This window comes from Rana temporaria, chromosome 7 (genome assembly GCF_905171775.1).
Source record: "Rana temporaria chromosome 7, aRanTem1.1, whole genome shotgun sequence".
Classification (NCBI taxonomy): Eukaryota; Metazoa; Chordata; class Amphibia; order Anura; family Ranidae; genus Rana; species Rana temporaria.
Genome location: NC_053495.1, coordinates 155739149 through 155753721, shown reverse-complemented (window position 1 = coordinate 155753721; position 14573 = coordinate 155739149). Strand labels below are relative to the sequence as shown.

Genomic DNA, 14573 nt, shown 5'->3' with positions numbered 1-14573 from the left:
GTCCCCAAAACACCTGCCCCCCACATATGTAACAGTAAAATCACATGACCCAATGATCATTTGCACACAAATGTCTATGATCACCTGCGCACATCTGTACATGATCATTTGCGTACATCTGTCCGTGATCACACAAACCAATTATTATACACTTAACAGATTTTGGTAAAAAAAAAAAACTACATGTAGTAGAATACATTTTGGCTCAAATGTATGACCAAATTAGATTTTATTGGATTTTTTTTAAAAATAGACAATTCTTTTTTTTTTTTTCCAAATTTTCGCTCTTTTTTTTCCGCTTAGATGGCAAAAATATAGAATATAAACAGAATCGTGAATAAATACCACCAAAAGAAAGCTCTGTTTGTGTGAACAAAATGATAAAATCTTAATTTGGGTACAGTGTAGCATGACCGCGCAATTGTCATTGAAAATGTGAGCGCTGAAAATTGGTCTGGGAAGGAAGGGGGCGAAAATGCCGAGTATTGATGTGGTTAAAAAAGAAAATCTTGAAACATTGTGTAGTTATTTAGATATATCTCATAGTTTGTAATTTACCAGTTATACTTTATTGTATTTTTCCTTTTATTGATGCCTGTGTACCAATGGGGAGATTTACATTTCATTTCTACCCTGGGGATGAAACAGGAAGTGAGAGGAAATATATATAAAATTCTGGAATTTTCTTCTTGCTGACATTAATATAGAAACAGTTGTCCCCAAATTGCAAGATTTCCTCTCAACTCCCTTCCTGGCACCAACTGTAACATTTTGCATCATTTTATGTCCTGTGACAATGGCCACCCGGACAAACAGGGAAGGTGGAACTTCTTTGCAGGGACACAGACAACAATAAAAACATATACAGTCCAATGAGAGCACCAAACAAACAGCCAAAGCTTTTATTGATAAAACTGGTTCATAGCAGAAAAAAGCCAACACATTTTAATGGTCAGACAGACTCCCCCTTCACCAGGTCCTTTGCTGCTGTCTTAACACTGGGATAACTTACCTTTTTAAAACAGTTTCAAGCAGAAAACCACAGATTTGTCTGATATCTGCTATAAGTCCATTAACCACTTGACCTCTGGGAGGTTTAACACCTTAATGCCCAGGGCATTTTTTGATATTCAGCACTGTGCTACATCAATTGGCAATTGTGTAGTCATGCTAAACTACCCAAATTAAATAAACAAAATCACACATGTACAGTAGAGCTTTCTTTTGGTGGTATTTAATCATAACTAGTTGTTTTGCTATAAAAACAAAAAATATATTGAACATTTTGAAGAAAAACACACAATTTCTTTAGTTTATAATGTCTGTTCATAAATTTAGGGCAACATGTAGTCTGCTAAAATGCAAAGACAGTACAAATGGCCCCTTTTTGGGAAGTTGAGAGTGCAAGGTATTTAGAAAAAAGGCATGGCAAGTTTTTTTTAAGTTATAATATTTTGGAAAATGAAGAAATAAAAAAAAAAAAAGCTTTTTTTTTTCACAATTTTAACATGCTGTCACCAGTGTAGTAAAGTGTCATTATATGTCATACTGTATGTTATGTGACTGATGTGGAGGTAATCAGGAATACTGACTGGTAACAGTATCTAAAAAAAGAAAAAAAAATTGTATTCAATTCTTTAAAAAAATATACTATACTGTCATTAGAGTAGTTCACCATAGTGACACTGTACTGCACTGGAAGTAACTGCGTAACTGTGATTGCTTGTTACAGTGGTGATCATCAGCAATCATTTGAACTGTCATGAATGGTTTTCATTCATGACTCATTGTCGGAGTGCCACAGAACTGGACCTATTGTGACCAGAAATGTCATTAATAATCTGTATCCAGCACTTTTATCTTTTACTTGTTGTTTTTAAATAATATAAGTAACAGGGGAACTAGTCCTTCTCTACTATATCCAAAATGAACAATGTGGATATACATACACTTTAAGTATTTTTTGAACAACAGCTTATGATGCCAAACCCAAACATTCTCTCAAATATCCTAATTTACTACTACAAAATCTATGATGTATTAACTGATAAGATTCTATACTATTATGGTGTGTTAGCTTAACAAGAAAAATAACTCCGGGACCCGTTTTGAGAACGTTTTGGCAATAACCAGAAAATTCTTAAAGCGGAGTTCCACCCATATAAAAGTCAGCATATACCCCCCTCCTGCCCAGGTGAAATTTCAGCTTTCGGCACTGCATCGCTTTAACTAACAATTGCGCGGTCGTGCGACGTGGCTCCCAAACAAAATTGACGTCCTTTTTTCCCCACAAGTAGAGCTTTCTTTTGGTGGTATTTAATCGCCTGTGCGGTTTTTATTTTTTGTGCTATAAACAAAAAAGTGAGACAATTTTGAAAAAAATACAATATTTTTTACTTCTTGCTATAATAAATATCCCAATTTAAAAAAAAAATAACATTTTTTTTTCTCAGTTTAGGCCGATACGTATTCTTCTACATATTTTTGGTAAACAAAAAAAAAAAAATCGCAATAAGCGACTGGTTTGCGCAAAAGTTATAGCGCTTACAAAATAGGGGACAGAATTATTTTTTTTAAATTATTTTTTTTACTAGAAATGGCGGCGATCTGCGATTTTTAATGGACTGCGACGTTATGGCGGACACATCGGACACATTTTTGGCGCCATTCACATTTATACTGCGATCAGTGCTATAAATATGCACTAATTACAGTATAAATGTGACTGGCATTGAAGGGGTTAACACTAGGGGGTGAGGAAGGGGTTAAATGTATCCCTGCTTAGTGTTCTAACTGTAGGTGGAGGGGGGGTGACTGGGGGGGTGACCGATCTATGTCTCTATGTACAAGAGACACAGATCGGTCTCCTCTCCAGAGACAGCACCGCTGTCTCTGTGTAAAACGGCAATGAGAGATGATCTCATATGTTTACATATGAGATCCTCTCTCATTGGCCGCACAGATCGCCTCGCGAACGGCCACTCTGATTGGCCGTTCGCGGCGATCTGTAATTGGCTGTGTCCGAGGGACACGGCCAACACAGATTTTCCCCGCAGCGCGCTCTGGAGCGCGCGCGGGGAACGCCCAAAGGGGCGGCCGTCAATTGACGGCGGTTTGGCTTTTGGGATCCGCACTGTAGCCGTCAATTGACGGCAGGCGGATCCCAAGTGGTTAATAATCGGACACTCACCTGTCCCATGGTCCAGCAATGCGGGCAAATGAAGCCCTGCTCCTCTACCCCTCCTCTCCTTGGCAACAGCATTGTGATTGTGGGTGCCAGGCTGTAGCTTCACAGCCAGGCATGCACTGGTCATGTGCGAGCCACGCTGCATGCTGTGATTGGTCGGGCAATCTTCTGGGACCTGTGACATGTCCCCAGAAGATTGCACAGAGGGAAGGGGGAGAAGTGAACTTTTTTCCAAGTGCCACAGAGCCCCGGGGAGGAAGTGGAAGCTGGGTGCCTCTAAAAATAGAGTATCTGCCCCACCAAAAAATGACATGCCAAATGTGACATGTCAGGGGTCACGAAAGTAAAAATTTTAGGTTGAACTCCACTTTAACCTTTTAATAACATTTACAAAATGCCATGATGATCAGAAGGTTGAGGTAATAGGGAACAAATAAAAAAAAAAATAGAGGTCATGATGGTTTTTATATTTGTAATTAATATTGGCAAGCACTGCTTGTTTCCTTATGTGTCCATTTAACAAGGTGCAATCTGACCTTTACACATCATGGCTATTCACCGCATATAAATCTCTCAGAGGAGACCATGTTTATTAACAATTGTATTTATTTTCTCTGGCTGAGAATAAAAGAATGGAATATGCAGTGAATGGCCATGATGTGTATTGGAAGTGAAGAGTAAAATTCTCTTCAATAAAATAAGCAGGGGAAGCAGGAAAAATAACAGTTAAAAATAAAACGAATTGTTAATTAAAGACATATTGGTCAGGGAATATACATGAATAATGTGTTTTTATTCATATCAAGACATTCCTGTGATACTTGTAACCAAATGTATTTATGGCTTTACAAATACACTCTGGTACAATTGTCACAGGAATGTCCTGATATAAATAAAAACACAATTATTCATGCATGGACCCTCTGCGATAGGACTTTTATTATTGTTATTTTTATTGGCTACATACAGGATACAAATATACTGAGGTCTAGTATTAGAATATAACCACACTATATCCCAGGGACAATAAAGAGCATGATCCTCCTGAGTACTAGGACTTTTTTTAGGGGACAAAAGTCCCCAAATTTTATAAGCCATAGGGGTATGGTATGGTGATATATTGTTCCCTATAACAACTAAGTTACTGTGTGTGTGTGTGTGTGTAATATATAATTAGTGTGAAAACTTTTTGAAGACCCCTTGTGTATATACTACTTATACTTTTATATTTGTATACACACGCGCACACATTTTATATATAATAACCTGAATGAGGATGGTGATTTTACTGCCAAGCAGTGACATTCATCTGCTCCCTCATCACATTGTGACTGTTTCTCTGTCCCTGCTATTATTATCTCTGAGGTGGAGAATCAGGGAGGGAGATAATTTCCTCTCATTTTTCTGCAGTGACAGAACAACATCTCCACTCCTCATCACAGCCACATAAACTGCTGTACAGTGGAGATGAGTGATAATCACTATTGTTGCATATATATCGGTTTCATAAAAAGGCACTTTAATCACTGACAACAGATCTGATTAGGTGTTCTGAAAGCATTTTGGTGTCTAGGACGCTTTCTTTTTAAAATGTAATTTGCCATGACACTTTAGGCCAGGCATGTCCGAAGTCAGGCCCGCGGGCCAATCGAAGCCTGCGGCCCGGTTTTGAAGGGCCCGCCGGCCTGGTTATCTAAACCAGCCTTTCACAACTAGTGTGCCACGGGATCAGGGGAGAGAATGGCTGTCAGATGAGCCCAACCCCCTGCCGAACTATACATCGGCACTGTGACAACCGACAGCCTCAAAAGTGAAAGTAGTGCAGGGGAATGTGCTATGCTCTTTGCTTCCCTACAGTGCGGTACCCGGCTGAATGAGCAAACAAGGTACTGTGCTAATCTCTCTCTGTGAACACTGATGTATGGGGGGGTTCTCTGGGGACCCTGATGTATGGGGGGGCTCTGGGAACCCTGATGTACCGGGGGGCTCTCTGGGGACCCTAATGTATGGGGGGCTCTGGGAAATCATGATATATGGGGGGGGCTCTCTGGGGATCTTGCTGTATGGGGGGCTCTCTGGAGAGGGAGAAGTTGGGGGTGGTTAAAAACAGTTCAACCATGTTGTTTTACTGCCCCTCCAACCTGACATGTGAACAAGCCCTTGGTTCACATCTGCGTGGCTGCGTGCAGGGCAGCCCATTAATTTCAATGGGTTTCCCTACCCACAAAATTGCACGGAAAGAAGTCCCCGACTTCAAAAGCACCCCACGTTTTCTAATGTGTGGGGGTACCATTAAGAATTAATGGTACCCCTAAAGAGCAGAGCATTCGTCTGTGTGTGTCGGGAATGAGTGCGACAAAGGCATGAGAATTCTTGTTGGGCAGTGTATTAGTGCTCGGACGAACACACTTAGACCGAATTTTAATGGTTCAAAGAATATCGGGCAAAATGGTCGACCCTCACGCATGTTGACTTTATCAAATCTGGCCCTCTTTGAAAAAAGTTTGGACACCCCTGCTTTAGGCCAATGGCCTTACTATACTGTAGAATATTCCAGCAGACAGAAGCACAGAAGCCAGCTGTCACCCAGCCAAAGACTTGAGATTGCTTTAAGAGATCTTCTTTTATTAGGGCAGTTAAATTATCTTACTATCTAACAAAATAAATTTTATACAAACCATTTGCTTTGTATTATGTGATTAATGACAATAAATGCATTCAATTTCCTTTCTGTAAATTTGACTAGTTTGTGTTATTTTTAGGAGGATGAAAACAAAGAGAGTTTTAAAGCTGCATTGGGAAAATTTGGTCGTACACTGGTAAGATATTATATACAGATTAGCTGTTCAAGAATAGATTTTAATTTTCTTTCTATGGCCGCCATGAACATAGGAAATTATTTACTAAAACCTATTCAGTAAAATAAATGTTGCAAATCTATTTCAAAATGAAATATAGCCAAGACAAAACCCCATTATGTTGGAGAGAATGTGGACAGATTGGAACAACTACACATATATGCTGGGATTGTCCAAAGATAAAGGAATACTGGCACGAAATCCGGGAATTCGTAGAAGTAATAACTGGAGAAAGGATGCCTAATAGCATACAGGCGTGTGTGTTTCATGAACCAACAGAATCAAATATAAGCTATAGGAAAACATTAATTCCACCATTGATAAATGCTGCAAAAGGATTGATACCAAAAAATTGGCTAAATATAAAAAAATAAGAGCTAAAAGAATGGTTCAAAAGAGTGGAAAACTATAATAAAATTGAATACCGATGCGGGCCGACTCAATACTTATAACAAAAGATGGATACAGTGGAAGCATTTTAAATCATTGGAGGAGTATCTGGGAAAAATAATAGAGGACAATAGAAGATAAAAATGAAGGAACAAACCATTAGGGGATGAGGGAGGGGGGTGGGTATGGTTTTATAATTAAACTTGATAGATAAAATAATATACAATAGGAAGAAAAACATATATATAATGAAGTTAAAGATAAAATATAAAAATCATCTTTCGGAAAACCACAAATGATGCAAAACCGAAGAAGAGACGATGCATATGAATGAATGGAATCATGAGCAAGTCTCTTGCTGTGGTTGAGTCTGAAGTGGTGGGGGGAAAAAAATGAATTTGTGTAAGTATCTGAATTTGAGAGAGGGGGTCAGCAGTGTGTAGAGTGGTGGAGGGTTTGGATACTGATATTTTGACTATGCCATTTTGTGAATGCCTACATGCCTGGACACTAAGGGGAGCCTTTGCCAGAGGGGCACTCATCAATACCCAGAACCAGGCGGGAACTGCCATAATATGTAAAGTCAAACTTTAAGTAGGTCTTCCGACACAGAGATGAGCTGACACTGCAAGTAGTATAAAGCCATATTTCTCTCTCTTCCAAGAGTTGTCCCAATGCTCTTCAGAAGCTATAATATGGCTATTAATGGCAGAGCTGGGCAGAAAGGGTGGGCATAGTTGGGCTCGCTTGATCAGAGCCTGTGACAGCCCCTTAGTTGTATTTAGACATGTGCAGTTCGCTTTGTTCCGAATTGAAACTCAGACAATTTTAGGTTTTTCATAAATTCGTATATGTATCTGAATTTCTGAATTACAATAGTAACAAATGTAAACAAATCTGAAATAATGAAAAAACAATTGGACAAAATTTGAATTAAAATCTATTTGAATAGTTTTCTAATCAATTTCAAATAGTTTTCGAATTCTTAAGGTTTTTAAATTCGAATACTTTTGTTTTGCAAAGATAATGAAATTGAATAGAAAATAAGGGAATAGAATATTATCGAGTAAAACAGAACAAAATAGAATAGAAAATAAAATAGAATATATTACAAACAAATAGAATATAACCATCTTTTGAAATTCAAATTTCAAAAGGAATACATTTAAATTTGTAAGAAAAGAATGGAATAGAAAATAATACAATAGAAAAAATGAATACAATTACAAAAACAAAAGAATAGAATTTGCCAGAATTCAAATGCAATCAATTTGAATAGTATAGAAAATAACAGCATAGTATAGAAAATAATAGAATATAACCATCTTCCAAACATTCTAATTTCAAATAGAATAAATTTGAATTTAAATAGAATATAAAATAATAGAATAAACCGATAAATAGAATACAAAGTATATAACAATATAAACGTTTTTTGAAATTCAAATTTAGAATAGATTCAAATTTGAATAGAATAAAAAAAAAAGAATATAAAAAAACAATAGAATAGAAAGAATATAACCATCATCCAATGTTCAAATTTCATATCGATTGGAATTTGGAAAATGAATAAACGAAACAGATTCCGAAAACAAATTAAACAATTTTAACGAAACAAATTGATGTAAATAACGAATCAAAATGAAGTGAATTTTTATTTTATTTTTCCATTCTGCACATGTCTAGTTGTATTAACCCCCACTGCACTGAAAGATTACAGGGGCAGGGTTGAGGGATGGATGGACAAAGTTTTTAGCACAAGGGACACATCCTACTGACTGTAAGTTAAGCTTATAGACTAGGGATGAGCCAAACACCCCCCAGTTCGGTTCGCACCAGAACAGGCAAAAAATTAGTTTGAACACCATTAAAGTCTATGGGACACGAACATGAAAAATCAAAAGTGCTCATTTTAAAAGTGAATATGCAAGTTAGTGTCCTAAAAAAGTCTATGGGGACCTGGGTCCTGCCCCAGCGGACATGTATCAATGCAAAAAAAGTTTTAAAAACTAACGTTTTTTTGGGGAGCAGTGATTTTAATAATGCTTAAAGTGAAACAATACACGTAGGGGTGTCTAAAGTACCTGGGGAGGGGGGGGGGTTTAACGCCAGGCTTTCTCAGTGATGTGGATGGGTGACCCCGCCCCCCTCTGTTGCAACATAAACCATCCATCCACGTCAATGGAAAAGTCCGGCGTTTTCTCCTTGCATGGGAGGGGTCAAGTGATGGGTGGCCCCTGCCCTCAGCTACAAAAGAGCAAGGTGCTTTTGGGGACCCCCAAAGAATCCTCCCCATGTTGAGGGCATGTGGCCTGGTACGATTCAGGAGGGGGGGTGCTGTCTCATCCCCCCCCTCTTTTCCTGGTTTGCCTGCTCGGATAAAGGGTCTGGTATGGATTTTTTGGGAGAACCCCACGGCATTTTTTTTAAATTACGCAGGGGTTCCCCTTAATATCCAGACCTGAAGGACCTGATATGGAATCTGGGGGGACACCCACACTTCTAAGCACGGGAAACATGCGCTACTATACAGGCATACTATAACCCCCCAGTACAAAATGTAAAGGAATATTTCACTTTTATTGTTTCACTTTAACCTTTTTTTAAATTGCTACTCCTGAAAAAAAGGCTGTTTTAAAAAAAAAAAAAAAACATTTTTGCATCGATACATGTCCCCTGGGGCAGGACCCAGGTCCCCAAACCCTTTTTAGGACAATAACTTGCATATTAGCCTTTAAAATTAACACTTTTGAATTCTCTCATAGACTTTTACAGGGTGTCTGCGGCTTTTCGAATTTGCTGCGAACACCCCAAATGCACCCCAATGTTCGAGTCGAATTCGAAGCTCATCCCATTATAGACATAGAAAACAGATACTACCCAAATCGCAAACGGGAATGGAATTCCCTCATCTACCATTTTCATTAAAGTATTGTATTTCTACTAGTATTATTATTATGTCTAATAATGTACTTTCCTTGCAGAAGTGTACAATCTGCCATATTGGTAACACTATTGGTGATATTTTTTTGGTAAGGATCTTGCCATCTACATGTGTTTTTAAATCTCATTTTGATATAATGTATGCAATGCGTTTCCAGCTCATGAGCCACATTCAAACCCAATGATTTTGGTCATTCTAATTCAATAATCCAGTCATGCACAAGGTAAAATATATTCAAATGCTTCTCCCCATGATTTGGCATTTAAATGTGATTTGTTTTTTGCCCCAAAAGAAAAATCAATCTCCTGTAAACCAGTTCAATAAGCAATAATTATGCAAACCAATCACATTTTGGCTCTCATTGAATTACAGCATTCAGAGCAAACAAATGTGACTACTGGGCAACACGTTTGATAAATGACAAATTAAATAACTTTGGATTATCTCCATGGATAGACATAAATATACAAACAAAATGCTACATATATGTATGTGTAACTATCGATCTATATATAGAATGTTCCATAATATCTGTTCTGCAACACCTCGGGTGATTTATTTAAATATTTACGAAATCCACAAACGTCATATGTGATAAATCAATGCAATCTCTTGAACCGTCAGTCTTTGCTCAGGTATGTTTGAAACTGAAACAGATCATTTCCTTTTTAAATGTTAATTGCAACTGGAAACATGTAACTAGGGATGAGCCAAACACCCCCTGGTTCGGTTCGCATCAGAACCTTTGAACAGAACGAAAGTTTGCGGGAGCTTTAAAACCCCATTAAAGTCTATGGGACTCGAACGTTCAAAGTCAAAAGTGCTAATTTTAAAGGCTAATATGCAAGGGAACATGTATCAATGCAAAAAAAGTTTTAAAAACGTCAGTTTTTTCGGGAGGATTGATTTTAACCCCTTAACGCCCGCCGCACGACTATTTACGTCCGCAGAATAGCACGGACAGGCAGAAGGACGTGTTTATATACGTCCTTGCCTTCTAGCGGGTGGGGGTCCGATCGGGACCCCCAGCTGCGTGCGGCGGGCGGGTTCCCTCGGGGAGCAATCCGGGACGACGGCGCGGCTATTCGTTTATAGCCGCTCCGTCGCGAACGCTCCCCGAGGCTGAAGCACGGGGAGAGCCGTATGTAAACACGGCTTCCCCTAGCTTCACTGTGGCGGCGTATCGATCGAGTGATCCCTTTTATAAGGGAGACTCGATCGATTGACGTCAGTCCTACAGCCACACCCCCTACAGTTGTAAACACACACTAAGTGAACTCTAACCCCTACAGCGCCCCCTGTGGTTAACTCCCAAACTGCAACTGTCATTTTCACAATAAAGAATGCAATTTAAAGCGGTAGTTCACCCTCACCCACATGATTTTACCATCGAGACAGGCATTGTAGCGCGAGCTACAGTATGCCTGTCCCGATTTTTTTAACCCCGGACTCACCTCGTAATCGTAGATTGTAGATTTCGGCTCCCGCGGGGAATGGGCGTGCCTATGGAGAGGGAGGATGATTGACGGCCGGCCCTGGCACGTCTCTCTCCCCGAAGACACCCGGAGTAGGTCTCGGCTCTTCACGGCGCCTGCGCACAGGCTATGCGCAGGCGCCGTGAAGAGCCAAGCCTATTTCGGCTATTTCCGGAGAAGCGTGACGCGCCAGAGCCGGCCGTCAATCATCCTCCGTCTCCATAGGCACGCCCATTCACTCACTACAAGGTGAGTACGGGGGTAAAAAAATCGGGACAGGCATACTGTAGCTCGCGCTACAATGCCTGATTTTATGGTAGTAGAAAAAAAAAAAAAAAAATTCCGTTCATAGGGTGAACCCCCGCTTTAAATGCATTTTTTGCTGTGAAAATGACAATGGTCCCAAAAATGTGTCAAAATTGTCCGAAGTGTCCGCCATAAAGTCGCAGTCACGAAAAAAAAAATCGCTGATCGCCGCCAATAGTAGAAAAAAAAAAATAATTAATAAAAATGCAATAAAACTATCCCCTATTTTGTAAACGCTATCAATTTTGCACAAACCAATCGATAAACGCTTATTGCGATTTTTTTTTTACCAAAAATAGGTAGAAGAATACGTATCGGCCTAAACTGAGGAAATTTTTTTTTATATATGTTTTTGGGGGATATTTATTATAGCAAAAAGTAAAAAATATTGAATTTTTTTCAAAATTGTCGCTCTATTTTTGTTTATAGTGCAAAAAATAAAAAGAGGTGATCAAATACCACCAAAAGAAAGCTCTATTTGTGTGGAAAAAAGGACGCCAATTTTGTTTGGGAGCCACGTCGCACGACCGCGCAATTGTCTGTTAAAGCGACGCAGTGCCGAATCGCAAAACCTGGCCTGGGCATTTAGCTGCAAAATGGTCCGGGGCTTAAGTGGTTAATGATGCTTAAAGTGAAATATTCCTTTTAAATATCATACTTGCTGGGTGTCTATAGTATGCCTGTGACGTGGCACGTGTTTCCTGTGTTTAGAACTGTCCCTGCACAAAATGACATTTCTATAGGAAAAAATAATTTAAAACTGCTTGCAGCTTTAATGTAATGTCTGGTCCCGGCAATATGGATGAACATCATTGAGAAAATGGCATGCCTCCCCCCCCCCCCCAGGCCATTACCAGCCATTTTGGGTCTTGTATATATATATTAACAAGACCATATTGCTGGTCAAAGACCAGAGCACTTTTTGCGATTCGGCAGTGTGTCGCTTTAACTGACAATTGCACGGTCGTGCGACGTGGCTCCCAAACAAAATTGGCGTCCTTTTTCCCCACAAATAGAGTTTTCTTTTGGTGGTATTTGATCACCTCTGCGTTTTTTTTAGTTTTTGCGCTATAAACAAAAATAGAGCGACAATTTTGAAAAAAAATAATATTTTTTACTTTTTGCTATAATAAATATCCCCCAAAAATATATAAAAAAAACATTTTTTTTCCTCAGTTTAGGCCGATACATATTCTTCTACATATTTTTTGTAAAAAAAAAATCGCAATAAGCGTTTATTGATTGGTTTGCGCAAAAGTTATAGCGTTTACATAATAGGGGGTATTTGTATGGCATTTTTATTAATTTTTTTTTTTTTTTTTACTAGTAATGGCGGAGATCAGCGTTTTTTTTTTTTTTTAACAAATCTTTGGGACCATTGGCATGCATTTTTATAGCGATCAGTGCTATAAAAATGCATTGGATTAATATAAAAATGCCACTGGCAGTGAAGGGGTTAACACTAGGGGGCGGGGAAGGGGTTAAGTATGTTCCCTGGGTGTGTTCTAACTGTAGGGGGGTGGACTGACATGGGGAAATGACTGATCTTCTGTTCATACATTGTATGAACAGAAGATCTGCATTTCTCCCCCTGACAGGACCGGGAGCTGTGTTTACACACACAGCTCCCGGTCCCCACTCTGTAACGAGCGATCGCGCCTGCTGGGCACGCGCACGGGAGTCAGGGGCGAGCGGGGGGCGCTCGCCCCTAGTGGCCTGCGCGAGAGCCGACGTATAGCTACGTGCTCTCGCGCAGGGGAGCCGACCTGCCACCATAAAACGACGGTGGCTGGTCCGCAACCAGTTAAGGGGAACCCCGCACCCCAAAAAAAAGGGAAGGCATAGGGCCCCCAGGCCCTATATACTCTGAACAGCAGTATACAGGCAGTACAAACAAGACAGGGACTGTAGGTTTGTTAAGTAGAATCTGTTTGTAATTTTGAACTGGTACTTTTTAAAGTGTAGCTCCAGCCCAAAAAATTAATTTTTAATCTTTTTGGAAAACATAGGGAAGGGTTATCGCCCCTGTAACATTTGTTTTGCTGTCTATGCACCTGTTCAGAATATTGCACCTCACTTTCTGTCCCGATGACAAGTGATATTTTTTTTTTTTTCATTTGGGATTTTTAGTGAAACAAGGATTGGTGATAAAGCATCAGTGGAGAGGAGACACCTTTTTCTCTCATTAACTCTTACAGGAGAGAATTTCCCTTCCTAGGGGTAGATTTTCTCTCACTTCCTGTTGTCTCCTTACCTTTGCAAGTAGGAGTGGTTTGTAAGTTGGATATTTGAAAGTAGGGGCCTGCCGTATATACTCTTCAGAAATTTGGGCCTTAGGTGTTGGTGTTAGTGTTGCCACAACACTGTAAGCCCTCACAGTTAGTGTTGGTGGGCGCTGGAATGCCCTGCTGTGAACTATTATATTAATAATTGTAATTGCATGCCGTTGAACAGTGGTAGAAAAATTGGGCCTTTCGTGGTGGTGCTGGTGCCACAACACTGTAAGCCCTCACAGTTACTCTTGGTGGGCTCAGGGATGGGCCCTGTTGTGAAATATTAGTTCAAGAATTGTAATTACGTGCCCCTGTTAAACAGGGGCAGAAAATTTGGGCCTTAGCCACTGGTGGCGGTGCCCAGAACCAAAAATGTTCTTACAAGCTATCAGCATGATCATTGAGGAGGAAGAGGATAGTCACTCAGCATCAGCATAGGCAGTCTTGAAGGGATCTGACATTTCATAAAAAAATATTCAGTTACATCAGCATCAGGTGCTTGGTAGCTGGTGGTGATCCAAGACTGATTCATTTTTATGAAGGTCAGTCGATCGACCGAGTCGGTGGACAGGCGCGCCCTGTGATCGGTTACAAAGCCTTTCAGCAGCACTGAATGTGCGTTCCAAAAGAACGCTGGATGCAGGACAGGCCAGTAGCTCAATTGCATACTGTGCAAGCTCTGGCCAGTGATCCATACTCAAGACCCAGTAACCCAGAGGATTTTCGGTGGGAAAGGTGTCCAAGTCTGATCTTGCCCCTAGGTATTCCTGCACCATGTAAAACAGACGCTGGCGATGGTTGCTGGAACCGATCATACCTTGGGGCTGCAGACTAAAAAATTGTCTGAACGCATCGGTCCGACGGCCACTTTCTCCACCGCTCCTTCTTTGACTGACCAAAGCCTCAGCAACACGTTGTCCAGGACCAGGATTTTGTAACCTCCCAGTCTCTGGGAATGCGTTGCACAGACCTTTCTGCAAGGCCTCCCGAAGATGTTTCATCCTCTGCGACGGCAAGATAAGGTCCGCAACCTTACCCTTGTAACGTGGATCAAGGAGGGTTGCCAGCCAGTAATGATCTCTCTTCTTGATTGCACGAATACAAGGATCCTTCCGCAGGCTTTGCAGGATCAGGGAGGCC

The 14573-nt window shown here is 40.2% G+C and overlaps 1 protein-coding gene across 1 annotated transcript in view; it reads left to right on the top strand.

Annotated features, from left to right (window-relative positions):
• Window positions 1-14573, top strand: part of LOC120945793 — an 85069-nt gene that overhangs the window by 12040 nt on the left and 58456 nt on the right. The window contains exons 5-6 of the mRNA XM_040360202.1: window positions 5950-6006; window positions 9420-9467. Coding sequence (XP_040216136.1) covers window positions 5950-6006; window positions 9420-9467 — 105 coding nt within the window. The remainder of the gene's footprint in view (window positions 1-5949; window positions 6007-9419; window positions 9468-14573) is intronic.